Source organism: Nerophis lumbriciformis, linkage group LG08, assembly GCF_033978685.3.
Source record: "Nerophis lumbriciformis linkage group LG08, RoL_Nlum_v2.1, whole genome shotgun sequence".
In the NCBI taxonomy this organism is placed as follows: Eukaryota; Metazoa; Chordata; class Actinopteri; order Syngnathiformes; family Syngnathidae; genus Nerophis; species Nerophis lumbriciformis.
This window is the reverse complement of record NC_084555.2, coordinates 650001-666391: the sequence shown is the minus strand read 5'-3', so window position 1 is coordinate 666391 and position 16391 is coordinate 650001. Positions and strand designations below refer to the sequence as shown.

Below are 16391 nucleotides of genomic sequence, written 5' to 3'. Positions count from 1 at the left end.
ATGGCGTTGTATGTCAAGTAAGGGTGTAACGGTGCGTGTATTTGTAGTGAACCGTTTCAGTACGGGGGTTTCGGTTCAGTTCGGAGGTGTACCGAAGAGTTTCCACACGAACATATTAAGTAGCGTAATGCACGTTGTGTAAACAATGCACACCGAGGCACAACACACGGCATGCTAGCAGCTAATAGGCTACGATAGACTGACCATACGTCCACTTTTCACCGGACATGTCCTATTTTGCGGAGCTGTCCAGGCGGAGTTTCTTAAATGCCTCAAATGTCCGGCATTTTGAGTTAGGGTTGCGTGTATTTTCAATGTACGTTCAGGGTTAAGAAGGGGTTGAAAACAAAACAAATTGTGTGTGCAGCAGCATTGGTGAGGGAGGGGCAGAGACAGAGAGAGAGAGAGAGTTATGATAAACGCGCATGCGTCGCCAGGCTCTGCTTTTTATCCATAGATTTATCACATTTAATTGTTTATTATCTATAGCAGGGGTGTCAAAAGTGTGCCCCGGAGGCCATTTGCGGCCCACAGCTAATGTTTTAAAGGACCACGGCACATTCTAAAAATACTATTAAAATAAACAAAAACATAACAAAAGTGAAATAAAAACGCATAAAGGTGAAATGTAATTTAGAAAAAAGTTGCAATGTTGACTAATAAAATAAAGCTTTTTTTTTTGTTTTCAAACTGTCATTGCTCAAAACATAATATTGAATCAAAATCAATGTTTTTATGAATTATTGACCTATCCAAGGTTCCGATTACTTCACATCAAATATTCCACTAAGAAAAACATTTTTGGTGGAAGATTTTGCAAATTTGGTAAATAAATAACCAAAAAAATTTATATTTTGTTGTTTTCTTACTGTACCGAAAATGAACCGAACCGTGACCTCTAAACCGAGGTACGTACCGAACCGAAATTTGTGTGTACCGTTACACCCTTAATGTCAAGTCAGTCAAAAATAAAGCAAAAGTGGGGTTCATGCTGGCATGCATTTCAAAAGAAAAAAAAGAAAAAAGCCTAAAGTGATCATTTGGAAACTATTTATTGAACATTTGCAACCAGGTTTCAGTTAAATACAGAATTTGTCTCTCTCGACGTCGCCCTGACAGCAAGGACCGGCTCGGCGTGCTTACACTCGGGGAGGAGCAGGGAATGTTGCAGGGCTTAAAAAGTAAAATAAGGCGCACACGTCGTGCTGGAAGTCATTTGGCGTTGTGTCGTCAGATAGTCCAGAGAAATGAAATTTTGCGTCTAAAAATGTCCCGACGCCGCCGCCTGCCCCGCTCTTTAATAAAGAAAACAAAAACAAAAAAACGTACGGACGAGAGCGACTTGTCGAGTCTCTGAGCGCGCGCCGCAAAGAGGTAAAAGCGGAGGAAGCCAGCCAAGACCAGCCGGAGGCCGTCTTTCATGTGTGGCTATGATTGCAGGTTTTTTAAGGAAAATGATCAACATGAATATATTAGAAAAATGGCAATTAGTCTTTAATAAACACCTCGCCTCACCTATCCCCCAAAAAAGATCAGGGTCATAAATTAAAACTGTCCAAATAAAATCAACCTAGCAGACTTTTGGGCCTATTTCAGCCGAGACTGGAAAGACTTACACAAATGGCACTTTTCAGTCCCTTCAACTGGAAAAGGTGACCCCCCAACCCCTAAAATCAACTCTTCTTAATTTACAAATATGGGTCAGGCGCTCATCGAGCTTCCACCACCGTAGCCACATATCCCTCCCTGGACCCGCCCCTTGCTACGCCACAGCATGAAGGGGCATGGGGAGAGCGGGGGGGTCTGCGTGGTCCTCTGCGGGCTAGGCCACAGTTTTGAAGGTCTGCAGTATGAGGTTGGTTTGGTGGATGAGCCTGTTAGCGCTGTTGAAGACATTTATCGCCCTGGGAACAAAAAGGAGACAACCGGCGGTGAGAAAACAAACAAGACAAAAGGAAACAAGAGCAACCGGCGGCGTGATGACACAGTTCAGTTTCCACCAAGCAGTGCAGTTTGGGTTTGGTCGACACATGTCAATATCAACACATCAGTCAGAACGACAAACAACGGGAGAGAACGAGGGTCTCCCGTGTCAACTTCTGAACATAAGGAGACACTTTTATCCACAAGGAAACTAGAAAATTGGCTGTTCCAGCCAAGTGAAGAGTGTAGAACCCGATTATGTTGACAACTCGTCTATGTAGACCAGGGGTGCTCATTACGTCGATCGCGATCTACCGGTCGATCTCGAAGGGTGTGTCAGTCGATCACCAGCAAGGCATTAAAAAAATAGTCCTAAAAATGAGTGATCATAAATCTTCACTATGATGTCACTTTCGTCACTTGATTGACATTCACGGCACCCGAGGGTCTTCTGAGATGACGCTGGCTGCTGCCAGCTCATTAAAATTACCGACAGGAAGGCGAGAAACACTTTATTTCAACAGACTCTGGCGCCGTACCTGTCGTCAAAACTCCAAAGACCGACTGCACAGTTGCACAATAAAAGCTCTGCTTCATCCTGCCTGCGCTACCAAAATAAGAGTCTCAGAAAGCTGGCGTGCACAAGCTAGCAAGCTACGGAGTTTGCCGACAATGTATTTCTTGTAAAGTGTATACAAAGGTGTACGGAAGCTGGACAAATAAGATGCCAAAAACCAACCACTTTCATGTGGTATTGGACAGAAAGGAGGACTTTTTTTCTCCCCCATTCGAAAATGCGGACGTTATCATCACTACTGTCTGATTCCAATCAATGCAAGTCATCACAATCAGGTAATACACCAACTTATATTCTTGTCTTCATGAAAGAAAGGAATCTATATGTGTTAAACATGCTTGTATTATCTTTAACCACCTTTAACTTGTTAACAATATTAACTATATGTGTTAAACATGCTTGTATTATCTTTAACCACCTTTAACTTAACAATATTAACTATTTGTGTTAAACATGCTTGTATTATTTTTAACCACCTTTAACTTGTTAACAATATTAACTATATGTGTTAAACATGCTTGCATTATCTTTAAACACCTTTAACTTGTTAACAATATTAACTATATGTATTAAACATACTTGTGTTATCATTAAACACCTTTAATGTATTAACAATATTAACTATATGTGTTAAACATGCTTGCATTATCATTAAACACCTTTAACTTGTTAACAAAAACATATATTTCATAAATAAGTAAATATAAATGATATATATGAATGAGGTAGATCCCCACGACTTGATCAATTGAAAAGTAGCTCGCCTGCAGACAAAGTGTGAGCACCCCTGATGTAGACCAACTCATCAAGATACCGTTCCACCGTGTTGCGCTAATTAAAAAAGTGCCAGTTTAAGTCAACATCATCGCTAATAGGGCTGGGTCAAATAATTGATGATGGATTATCGTATTTTCGGGACTGTAAATCGCTACCTTTTCCCCCAAACTTTGATAGGATAGGACTTTATTGTCATTGCGCAAGTACAACGAAACTGTTTTCAGCACGAACCCGTTCAAGATTAGACAAACAAACAGTGCACAGTAGAGATGCGCGGATAGGCAAATATTTCATCCGCAACCGCATCAGAAAGTCGTCAACCATCCGCCATCCACCCGATGTAACGTTTGATCAGAACTGCATCCGCCCGCCATCCGCCCGGTATATCTAATATAGACAATGCAAGGCATTAGTGAGGCACCTGCCAACTACTCCGGTTTTCCCGTAATTCGTACGGTTTTCATCAACCTATTCCGGGTTACGGGTGCAGTGATAAAAAATACGGTTTTTCAATAACTAAAAAAAAAAAAGGGTGAAAACTACGCGAATTGCACCTTGTGCAGACAAGATTTTTCGATCGGACACAGAGGAATTAGCGATGTAAAAGACCACTTTGGGACAAAAAAACACAAGTCTAATGCCGTTGCTAGCGATACAAGTGGAAAACTTTCAACGTTTTTCGTCGCCCAAACAGATTCTTTGGATGTGATAAATGCCGAAGTTTTATTTACGGAGGCAATAATTGAGCATGGACTTCCAATCGCACTGGCTGATCACATGGGACAGTTACATGTTTGTAATGCAACCTTTAAAAATCATTACGCGGTGATCGCGGTCCCAAAAATAAACTTTTCTTGCATGATAATGTCCAGAAAAATTCGCTTTATATTACTATAGAGTCCTTTTAACGAATGAGTTTGATGGTTTATCACAAACCTTAAATGAAAGAAGTCCTTTGTTCTCCTGCACCATGCATGCGCTTTGGCCTTGCTTCGTGTTTGGTGCGCAATCCTGTCGGCTGTATTTCACAGCACGACATACTGTTAAAAGTGTTTATACTATTTATGCTTTCAAGTCCAAGTTGAAGAAATCTTGTTAAATGTTGACAGCATAACTACCAAAATACAGAAGTATGTCCTTAATATTTTTGCAGTGCTATTTCTGTTGAAAAGTTTAAATGATTACATTAGAGATGTGATGTGCCACTTTTCAAGTGTCTGATGGCTTCAATTAATTTTCATTAATTTTTCATATTTTGAATTCTTTTGAAAGGCTTACAAAAAAACTACATTTGAATTGTAATTCCATGCTATTGACAGGACTATTAATTTTAATGAAGTTAGCTTACCATGTTTACAGTATGATAATTGTGATAGAAATGTGAATTTTAGGCACAGAATATTTTTTACAATTGAACAAGGCAGTAGATTATACAAGCTTGGACAGAAAGTTAATAATGACACCAATTTTTTTTTTTATGGAATTGTTTAGTACTGTTTTACCATTTGTTTACTGTAAAAAGTGTTTATACTGTTTATACTTTCAATGAACAAATTGAAGTCTTGTGAAAGGTTGACAGGATAACTGGCATTAACTGTCAAAATAATTTCAAACTATTGAAGTTAGCTTACAGAATAAACATGTCAATCAACCCATATGATTTTTGCTGTAATATTTTTGTTTTGAAAAGTCACTGTGACTGATAGAAAAGTGATGGTTTTAGCAACATTTTAACCTGTCTGAATGCTAATAATCATTTTGCGTCGGGGGGCGAAGCCCTGAACCCTCCACCAGGACTTTGTCCTGGACCTACCGGGGCCTGCGGCCCTTGGACCCTGGCTACTAGGTTTTTCTGATTTCAAAAGTTGGCAGGTATGGTGAGGTTATAAAGCTTTTGCCTGTTAAAGAAAGGAGACTGATCCAATGCAGCACAGTCTTTCGCGTGCCACGCTGTCACGACCCAGACGCACACCAGTGCGCAATCATATGGGAGCCGCGCTGAGCGCACCTCCAAGCGCGTCTCGCTGCCGGCGACGGCCAGGTATGGGCCCACGCTCCAGCGCCATCCATTTTCAGGGCTAGTTGATTCGGCAGGTGGGTTGTTACACACTCCTTAGCGGGTTCCGACTTCCATGGCCACCGTCCTGCTCTCTATATAAACCAGGGTGAGCCCCACCCCTTTCGTGAGCGCACTGCGCGCGGAGTGACCCCTGTTACGCGCCCCCGGCAACAGGGGTGGCGGGCAGGTAAGCTGCTTACCTGCTGCGCGTGACGCCGGCCGCGGCGAAGGCGGACGAGGCGGGGTGTCGGTGCGGTGGGCGCGGTGGTGACCCTGGACGTGCGTCGGGCCCTTCTCGCGGATCACCTCAGCTACGGCTCCCGGTGGGGCCCTCTCGGGGGAAGGGGCCTCGGTCCCGGACCCCGGCGAGGCGTCCCTTCTCCGCTCCGTAAAAGTGTCCATCTCTTTTCTTTTTTTTTCTTCTGTTGTGGCATATGCTGCAGGTGCCTGCTCGTTTTTCGTATGTGGGTAACAACATTTAACTATGTATATATATTTCCCAATTGGTTTAACTGCCACCCGCAAAAAAAAAAAAAAAATCTAATTAATCCGCCCGACCCGACCCGCACGCGGATAAAATCTTATTTTTTTAAATTTCATCCGCCCGATCCGCGGACTCCGCGGTTGTGCCCGCAAACCGCGCATCTCTAGTGCACAGGGTTACAGAACAGGAACGCTGATCGGTCGCCACGAGGCGCCCCGTAAAAGATAAGAAAAAGGTAAAACGCCGGGGAAGAAGATGAGTAAAAATATATACCGTATTTTCCGCACTATAAAAGCGCACCTAAAAACCTCCAATTTTCTCAAAAGCTGACAGTGCGCCTTATAATCCGGTGCGCCTTATATATGGACCAATATTGAGCCACAACAGGTCTCGCAACTACGGGATGCATAACGTAACCCCAGCCTCTACTGTAGCGTCTATTCTGTGCGCCTTATAGTGCGGTGCGCCTTATATATGAACAAAGTTTTAAAATAGGCCATTCATTGAAGGTGCGCCTTATAATCCGGTGCGCCTTATAGTGCGGAAAATACGGTAATCGTAGATTAGGATGTTTGTTTTCCGCGAGCAGACATTACAATGACTTGTCTGTTCTATTCGTCCATGCTGGCCCTCATATTAAATGTTTCCTTTTCAGCAAGATTCTCCATGATGTGATCCATCTTGCGATTCAGTTCAGAAATTGAACCCGGCGCCTAGGGCTGGGCGATATGGCCTTTTTTTAATATCGCAATATTTTTAGGCCATATCGCGATACACGATATATATCTCGATATTTTGCCTTAACCTTGAATGAACACCTGATGCATATAATCACAGCAGTATGATGATTCTATGTGTCTACATTAAACATTCTTGTTCATACTGCATTAATATATGTTCATTTTAAACTTTCATGCAGAGAGGGAAATCACAACTAAGTATTTATTTAACAGTTATTAAGCAGTGGCACAAAAATTCATGTCACTTCCAAAACAGAAAGTGCAAGATTGTCAGAGACATTTTAAATCAAGCTATAAGTGCACTTTTGTGAATGATGTCACACAAGATATTTCAATAAGTGTCACATAAAAATGAGCTGAATATCAAATAGTATATACCCTACGGTGTTGATGTGGAAATAGTTGCTTCGGCATTTAGTTGGTGTGGCACCGAACGGAGATGTTGACATGTAAAGACATATTCCCGCTTGAAGCCAAACCACCGTCAGACGATGGACCCTGTGCTGTTTTTCTTGGGAATTAATTATTCCTCCATTTGTTACCAGATTTGCACCTTCTCTCTCTCGTATTACCACTCAAACCACACCGTTAGCTGTTAGCATCACAGCTAACATTACATGTTGCTACCTGTCTGCTCCGCGGGAGCGTGTGACGTTGCTCACGTGACAGTATGTGACGTATGTAAGAAGGTGCGCTTGTTTTAAGTCTCTGTGAGAAGCAGAGACTGGAAAGAGTGAGAAACGCATGCAGTTTAATGCCCCGCAGCTAAAATCAACTGCGTGAGAACGTATACTCGAATATCACGATATAGTCATTTTCTATATCGCACAGAGACAAATATCGACTATATCGATATATCGCCCAGCACTACCTGCGCCTTATACAAAGGTGCAGCTAATCTATAGATTTTGTTTTTGCTAACGACCATAGGCGCCGATCTACATTACTGCTAGTGGGTCCTTGGTGTGAGTGTAATAAAATATTGTTTAAAAGTTCAGCGAAGTTTATATCCCATATGATTAGTGGCTTTATTATTTTGCAAAACGGACCAAACTCGCCACAAAATAAACTGCAACAAGATTGATTTTTTTTTAATAATTTTAAAGATTGAAAGTTGCCATCAATCCCACATGGGTGCTCGGGCCCCGAAACACCCATGCGACCATAATGTTTGGTATACAACAAAATTACATAGTAACACCGACAGAGACTGAAAAGGTTTATTATTGTTTTTACTATGCCGCTATCTTTTGGGCAAATTTGCTCACTGCAGTATGTTGAAGAGGTTCATTTAGCCTACTGATGTGTATTTATAAATGGTTGATATATATAGGCTAGTAAGGTCAAGTTTTGTACCTGACAAGTTTCAAGCAAGGTAGCCAAAACTTGTCAGGTACAAAACTTGACCTTACTAGCCTATATAAGTCAACCATTTATACATTTCTCACTGCAGGTCCGGCGAGTTGACAGTCTACAGCAGGGGTGTCAAACTCAAATACAGAGTGGGCCAAAATGTAAAACTGAACAAAGCCGCGGGCCAAGGTTGAACAAATTAACTTTTAATAGGGACCCAAACAAGTTTTGCATTGAATATTGAACAAGCAAGGCTTATACAATTTTATAGTGACATGCAAAATCGAGTTTCAAATAATAATTAAAAAATATCAATGGCATATCAAATACAATTTAAATAAAAATGTAATGCCTCTTTTCTATTTGCAGCCTTCTGAGGTAAATATCAACATTAACTTTTTCCACAGGCTAATAAATTAGAAAATAAAATAACAATGAATAAAACAACCATTCAGGACTTTAAACTGCTCAGTTTGCAACACACTGATCTAATCTGATGTGCCCAAGCCAGATACCTGCCATCTTTTCTTGGATGCTAGTTCATTAATGTCGGGGCTCAGGCTTTGAGCTGAGGCAACCTTCATTATCGAACAAAGGTGTTCATCAGTCATTATATCTCATAGTCCATCCGGACCTCAGTCTTGGGGGCGTGCTTTAAAGGGACTGTGTTTATCGTCCTCTACGAGCTGTCGTCACGTCTGCTTTTCATCCATTCCAACAACGTGCCGGCCCGATCACAAAATATGTGCGACTTCAGCCCGCACACACACATAGATGCAAAGCCTACTTGGCCAACAGCGATACAGGTTACACTTACGGTGCCCGTATAAATATCTTTAACACTGTTAGAAATATGCGCCACACTGTGAATCCACACCCAACAAGAATGACAAACACATTTCGGGAGAACAACCGCACAGTAACACAACATAAACACAACAAAACAAATACCCAGAATCCCATGCAGCCCTAACTCTTCCGGGCTGCAATATACACCCCTCTACCACCAAACCCCCCCCCCCCCTTTCGTGCGTCGGTTAAGGTGAAGCCACACATATTACCGGTATGTGACTGGGCCAGCATTCGCTGGACTGGGTGAAAAGCGGACGTGACGATTTTTGGGGGGGGGCACTGAAATTTGAGAGTCTCCCGGGAGGGTTGGCAAGTTTGAGAATTAGGGGTTGGCAAGAATGAGAATTAGCGGTGAATGCGGTGCTACCGCGGCACCGCCGCTGAATATAATTGACGGGCCAGCTCTAGTGTTAATTTGATATCGCCTCAAGGGCCAAGTGAAATTACACGGCGGGCCAAAGTTTGACACCCATGGTCTACAGTATTTCCTTCGGTTTCGTGCCTTGAAACCGGAAGTATAAGTGCCGTTCCATCTACTCGTCGTCCATCGCCTTTCTTGCGGCTAAATCTTATACGTTTAGTCTCTTACGTGAATGAGCTAAATAATATTATTTGATATTTTACGGTAATGTGTTAATAATTTCACACATAAGTCGCTCCTGAGTATAAGTCGCACCCCAGGCCAAACTATGAAAAAAACTGCGACTTATAGTCCGAAGAATACGGTATTATTTTGGTGTCTTATCAACGTTCCCCACAAAAAGGACCAAAGTGAACTGCTAGGTGGAAACGGGGGCGTACCGCACCTCTCTGTGCTGACGTGATACTTACTTTCCATCTTTGAAGTACGTTTTGAGGGTGTCGCTGAAGCTTTTGGAGTATTTCACAAACTCCTTTTTCTGATGCTCCAGGGCCTTCAGCAGCAAAAAAATAAATTAAACATTTAGGGGACACACTACTAGGACGAGCGTATGAAAAATTAAGTGTGCTGCTCACTCTGCGATTCTGGTACTGATATTTCTTGATGACATTGTTGACTGTGTCCAGGAGCTCTTTTATGGCGCTGGCTATGTCTCTGTGGGGAAAGCAACCAATCATAACACGTTCTATAATCTGGCCAACAAGAGTTTTCTCCGCTCGTACTCACTTGATAGTCTGCAGGAAGCGTACTCTGTCGTTGATCTCGTCTGGGATTTTGCTGAGGATGTGTTTCAGCGCCCTGGCCTTGTCGTTCAGGTCCTGGAATTCTTGCTCGGGCCGTTCGATCATGAACTCTGATGGGGGAGAAAGGCGATTGCTTAAAGGGGAACATTATCACCAGACTTATGAAAGCGTCAATATATACGGTACCTTGATGTTGCAGAAAAAAAGACCATATATTTTTTCAACCGATTTCCGAACTCTAAATGGGTGAATTTTGGCGAATTAAACGCCTTTCTATTATTCGCTCTCGGAGCGATGACGTCACAACGTGACGTCACATCGGGAAGCAATCCGCCATTTTCTCAAACACCGAGTCAAATCAGCTCTGTTATTTTCCCTTTTTTCGACTGTTTTCCGTACCTTGGAGACATCATGCCTCGTCGGTGTGTTGTCGGAGGGTGTAACAACACCAACAGGGACGGATTCAAGTTGCACCAGTGGCCCAAAGATGCGAAAGTGGCAAGAAATTGGACGAAATTTTTTCAAAATACGAGGGTGTGGGGAAAGCCAACGAAATGGTCAGTCGTTTGTTCCGCACAAGCTATGCTACGACAGAGATGGCAAGAATGTGTGGATATCCTGCGACACTCAAAGCAGATGCATTTCCAACGATAAAGTCAAAGAAATTTGCCGCCAGACCCCCATTGAATCTGCCGGAGTTTGTGAGCAATTCAGGGACAAAGGACCTCGGTAGCACGGCAAGCAATGGCGGCAGTTTGTTCCCGCAGACGAGCGAGCTAAACCCCCTGGATGTCTTGGCTCACACCGCTTCTACCGTCCCTTATGCCATCGAAGATGATCAAGAGAAGAATATCGACCCTAGCTTCCCTGGCCTGCTGACATCAACTCCAAAACTGGACAGATCAGCTTTCAGGAAAAGAGAGCAGATGAGGGTATGTCTACAGAATATATTAATTGATGAAAACTTTATTCATTACTCGCGGTTTTACGTAAATTATTATACATAAACTGTGTTTACCAATAATTTAGCTTAAAAACATTTATTTTTTTCAATCATTCGAGTACATTCGGCTGTCTGCACTCTCAAAGTGCATGTTGTTGCCAAATGTATTTCATATGCTGTAAACCTAGTTCATAGTTGTTAGTTTCCTTTAATGCCAAACAAACACATACCAATCGTTGGTTAGAAGGCGATCGCCAAATTCGTCCTCGCTTTCTCCCGTGTCGCTGGCTGTCGTGTCGTTTTCGTCGGTTTGGCTTGCATACGGTTCAAACCGATATGGCTCAATAGCTTCAGTTTCTTCTTCAATTTCGTTTTCGCTACCTGCCTCCACACTACAACCATCCGTTTCAATACATGCGTAATCTGTTGAATCGCTTAAGCCGCTGAAATCCGAGTCTGAATCCGAGCTAATGTCGCTATAGCTTGCTGTTCTATCCGCCATGTTTGTTTGTGTTGGCTTCACTGTGTGACGTCACAGGAAAATGGACGGGTGTATATAACGATGGTTAAAATCAGGCACTTTGAAGCTTTTTTTAGGGATATTGCGTGATGGGTAAAATTTTGAAAAAAACTTCGAAAAATATAATAAGCCACTGGGAACTGATTTTTAATGGTTTTAACCCTTCTGAAATTGTGATAATGTTCCCCTTTAAATCAGCTGAGAAACAGGCATTTTTTGGTGCTCTAGAGGGCGCTCACAGCCCAACAGTTAAAAAATCATGCCCTTGATGACCGCCAAAAAATATAAGTTACTCAGCTGTGGTCCGTATGAGCAACAGCGGTACTCAGTTTTAATACACTTTTTCGCCACATGTGTTAGTAATGAATATCTCAAACAAATAAAAGAAGTCTAAAGGTAGTTATAGGCCCCGTTTACCTTGCACACCAAAGTGACACCAATCTGATACTTTTTCCCAGTCTGACATCACCTGGGGATAAGTTGATTGGCAACACTAAATTGGCCCTAGTGTGTGAATGTGAGTGTGAATGCTGTCTGTCTATCTGTGTTGGCCCTGTGATGAGGTGGCGACTTGTCCAGGGTGTACCCCGCCCTCCGCCCGATTGTATCTGACATAGGCTCCAGCGCCCCCCGCGACCCCGAAGGGAATAAGCGGTAGAAATGGATGGATGGATGAAGCCCCAAAGTGCTTAAAATCCGATCTTTTCACATCAGATTAGGGCCACAACCGAAGGTAGGTCGAATCCGGTTGAAATCTGATTTTATCAAATGTGACTTTAGTCTAAACAGAAATTACTTCCTGAATGCAACTTTTGCGTAATCTTTGGGCAAACTATGTCATTTGTGTACGAAGGAATACGCAGCCGCCAGCAGAAGTGAATATGTCTTCACAACATCAGAGTTTGTATTGTATCGGCGCAAATAATAGTTTATATATATATATATATATATATATATATATATATATATATACACATATTCATATTTTTTTTTTCCCCTGAGGGAACTCTTCTGAAGGAATCAATAAAGTACTATCTATCTATCTATCTATCTATCTATCTATATATATATATATATATATATATATATATATATATATATATACATTTTACAGGCCAAAAGTTTGAACACACCCTATGAGTTTTCTTTATTTTCATTACTATTTACATTGTAGATTGTCACTGAAGGCATCAACACTATGAATGAACACATGTGGAGTTATGTACCGTATTTTTCGGAGTATAAGTCGCACCGGAGTATAAGTCGCACCTGCCGAAAATGCACAATAAAGAAGGAAAAAAACATATAAGTTGCACTGGAGCCCGGCCAAACCATGAAAAAAACTGCGACTTATAGTCAGAAAAATACGGTACCGGTACTTAACAAAAAAAGGTGAAATAACTGAAAACATGTTTTATATTCTAGTTTCTTCAAAATAGCCACACTTTGCTCTGATTACATTTTTGCACATTCCTGTCATTCTCTCGACGAACTTCAAGAGGTAGTCACCTGAAATAGTTTTCACTTCATAGGTGTGCTTGAATAAAACTTTTGGCCTGTACTGTATATGTGTATGTGTGTATAAATATATATATATATATATATATATATATATATATATATATATATATATATATATATATATATATATATATATATATATATTTATATTTATACATACATATATAAATATATATGTATATATAAGTAATTACAATATATGTTTTTTATATTGATCGATAGCGATAATTATTGATACTTTTTATGACTTATTTAAGCCTATCAATAAATACAGTAAAACAATTTCCAACTTATAGGTGCTATTTATCAGTGGAGAAGGTGTCTGATAGCCAGGTAGGATGAGCACGGTTGAAGTATGGTAACAAAATAATTAAGGTAGATTAGAAGGTAGTTGCAGATTTGAGACACTAAATGGCAGTAGTTTATAAGCCATTGAACACTCGACAGACGACACACTGGAAGTCTCATGATGTTGCCGCACTGTCTGCATTAAAACCAACAAAACTATAGACACGTTTGTGTTATTGAGTTGATATATCAAGACAAACATCAAGTTTACGATGACACACCTTCCACATCTTCTGCAGCCATGCGCAGCAGCGATTCCGTGAAGTTGATTTGGACATTTTTCTTCTCCAAGATCTTCATGATGATGTCCTGAGTCAGGCCAGGGTTCTCCCTTTCCGCCTGGACAAAAAGAAAAAAGAAAAAAAGGAAAACACACATTTTATTGAAGTTTTAGAATGGAAATAAACACACAAAAAAGCCTGAAATGTTGATACTAATAACCAGGAATGTGAAACAATAAAACAAACTATAGTGATGTTCAACACTGTGCAATTATTTAATTGAACAGTGTTTATGTTGTGTACAAGGTGTATTTATAATATGTTGTGCAAAGGAAATTTTATATTTTTTGGAAGCTCATCTTGTACTTGACATTGTTTAACAACTTTAGCCTAAACCCTTTCGGTTTGCAACATTTTCAATTTATGAATGTGCAACTGTTTGTTTATGTAAAACTGTTTGTTTATTTTGTTGACCACTGACCGAAGAAATAATAAACTAACTAAATGTTTAACCTTACGATGCAATTTATCAACGTGTTCTCACCACAAATGGTTCGCCCTGTAAACTTCTTGCATCGTTTCTTTCTTTTGAGTCAAATCACTGTTTTACATGTTTAGAGAGGGACAAGCGGTAGAAAATAAATGGATGGATAGGCGGCGCTCCTCGAGCAAGTGGCCTCAATGCACTGTAGCATCCTCGCTATCAAGTTAGTGGCTAACATCCCTTCACACTGCAAAGGCGCTGGTAAGTGAGCAACCCAAAAAAAAAAACATGGACACTTTATAATATAGAGATAAACTAATGAAAATATAATGATAAAACAAAAAGGATAACATCAACATGTAACAATCAAACAAAGAACAGTGTAGAGGCAGTTACCGATCTCAGGGCGGACACTCTAACCACAAGGCAACAATTTAAAAATAGACCAAAATGGTAAAAAAAAAAATTAAAAAAAAAAAAATAATTAAAAAAATATATATATATATATATATATATATATTTATTTATTTTTTTACATATATTTAAAACAAAGCTGTTATTAATTGGTATTGACACGTATATATATATATATATATATATATATATATATATATATATATATATATATATATATATATATATATAATGTGTTAATACCAATTAATAATAACAGCTTTGTTTTAAATATATGTGTACATGTTTTTGCCTTTATAAAATAAATGCATCAAACTAAATATGATGCAGTCGCATTGACCATCGGGGCGGTATAGCTCGGTTGGTAGAGTGGCAGTGCCTGCAACTTGAGGGTTCCAGGTTCAAACCCCGCTTCCGCCATCCTAGTCACTGCCGTTGTGTCCTTGGGCAAGACACTTTACCCACCTGCTTCCAGTGCCACCCACACTGGTTTAAATGTAACTTAGACATTGGGTTGAAAGATGGAGAAGATTTTCGCTGAAGTTGTTGAAGTCTGCGTCAGGTGCAGAGACTGCGAAGAAAGAAAAGCACAGCTCCGCCTCTCCGTTGAGCTTCAGAAACGACAAAGTCCAGTTCACAAAGGAGATCTTCTTGTGAGGTGGACGGATGACGTGGATCCATGTTTTCTCTACAGCCTCCACATTTCAGAAGATCTTCAAAGTTTAAAAGTGCAGCAGAGACATGCTCATTGAGTATTTTAATGAATGTCGATCCGAGCAGAAGTCCAGCCATCCCAGGTTCCATCGCGTATGTAAAAGCGCTTTGGGTCACTAGAGAAAAGCGCTATATAAATAGAATTCACTTCACAGCCACGCCCCCACCGCCACAGGTATTTGGCAATCTCTGGGAAATCCTAAAGTCGGTACAGTGTAGTGCAAAATTGACATTTCTTTCGGCTGTAACGTCGTAGATGAGCAGACGCATGAACAGAAGCACTTATTGTTCACTACAGCATGTACACAATTGAACATCACAAGCGCAAACACCTAAATTATTCAGCCGGGAATTACACCACTTGAGTTAGAGGGGGAACCCGTCAAGTGTCAGTCACGCTGCAAAACAGCTGCGAGGTGCTTATGCGCGTCCGCTTGCTTTGTATAATGACAAAGCTGCCGGGCCTTCATTCATATTTCATGTGTACACACTCATTAACAGTCACGCACCAGCCGTCTCCTTCTCCCTGCCAGAGAAATCACTGCACAGCGGCGAGACACGGCCAACACGAGCTTTCAGACAGGCTGCCAGGGGTGAAAGACGGATGGCGTGTCGTTCGGGGGTCAAAGGTGAAGACACCGATGTCAGGATGGATCAAAAAGGCTCATTTTACACAGCGTGACGCTTAAAGCAAGGCCAAAGTTGTGAGCTCAAGTGTTGTGGTGTAGATGTGACTGCACGTCATGACAGGAAGGCAGCGGTTAGACCAAACCGTCTGGTCCGCTGCGACGCACGCTTACCTTGATGAAGGCTGCTCTGAGCGTCTGAGCTGCTGATAGGTTGATCCTCTCCAGCTGAGGTAGCAACAACAAAAAAGCACAGCGTCAGAGATTTAAATGACAGGCACGCTTTTACACTGGCACCAAATACATTATCCATTCAACTAAATGATTACAAACGACAGTTGAGCTGAGCCAAATAACATTAAAAAGTCCACCACAAAGTAGATTATGGCAAAAACAATAAACACTATTATTTTGATTGATATTGTAATCATGATTATTTACATTACAAGTGACCGTTGTTTAAAAAAATTCCAGCTCCAACATTAAAGTGAGTGTTGCTTCAGATGCCATTCTTTACTACAAGTTTGCAACCATGACTACACAAAAGGAAGCTCTCGCGCTCTCTCAGGATAGATAGAGTTGTTTTAGTTAAAGTTAAAGTACCAATCATTGTCACACACACACACTAGGTGTGGTGAAATTTGTCCTCTGCATTTGACCCATCCCCTTGA

The 16391-nt window shown here is 41.0% G+C and overlaps 1 protein-coding gene across 1 annotated transcript in view; it reads right to left on the bottom strand.

The window, feature by feature from the left end:
- Positions 1 to 1036: 1036 nt before the first annotated feature.
- The window catches only part of LOC133611373 (programmed cell death protein 10), a 35638-nt gene continuing 20283 nt past the window's right edge, over positions 1037 to 16391 (bottom strand). The window contains exons 3-8 of the mRNA XM_061968090.2: positions 15895 to 15948; positions 13483 to 13600; positions 9913 to 10039; positions 9762 to 9840; positions 9597 to 9679; positions 1037 to 1904 (exon numbers count right to left, since the gene is read on the bottom strand). Of these exons, the coding sequence (XP_061824074.1) occupies positions 1823 to 1904; positions 9597 to 9679; positions 9762 to 9840; positions 9913 to 10039; positions 13483 to 13600; positions 15895 to 15948 (543 nt within the window). The 3' untranslated portion in view covers positions 1037 to 1822. The remainder of the gene's footprint in view (positions 1905 to 9596; positions 9680 to 9761; positions 9841 to 9912; positions 10040 to 13482; positions 13601 to 15894; positions 15949 to 16391) is intronic.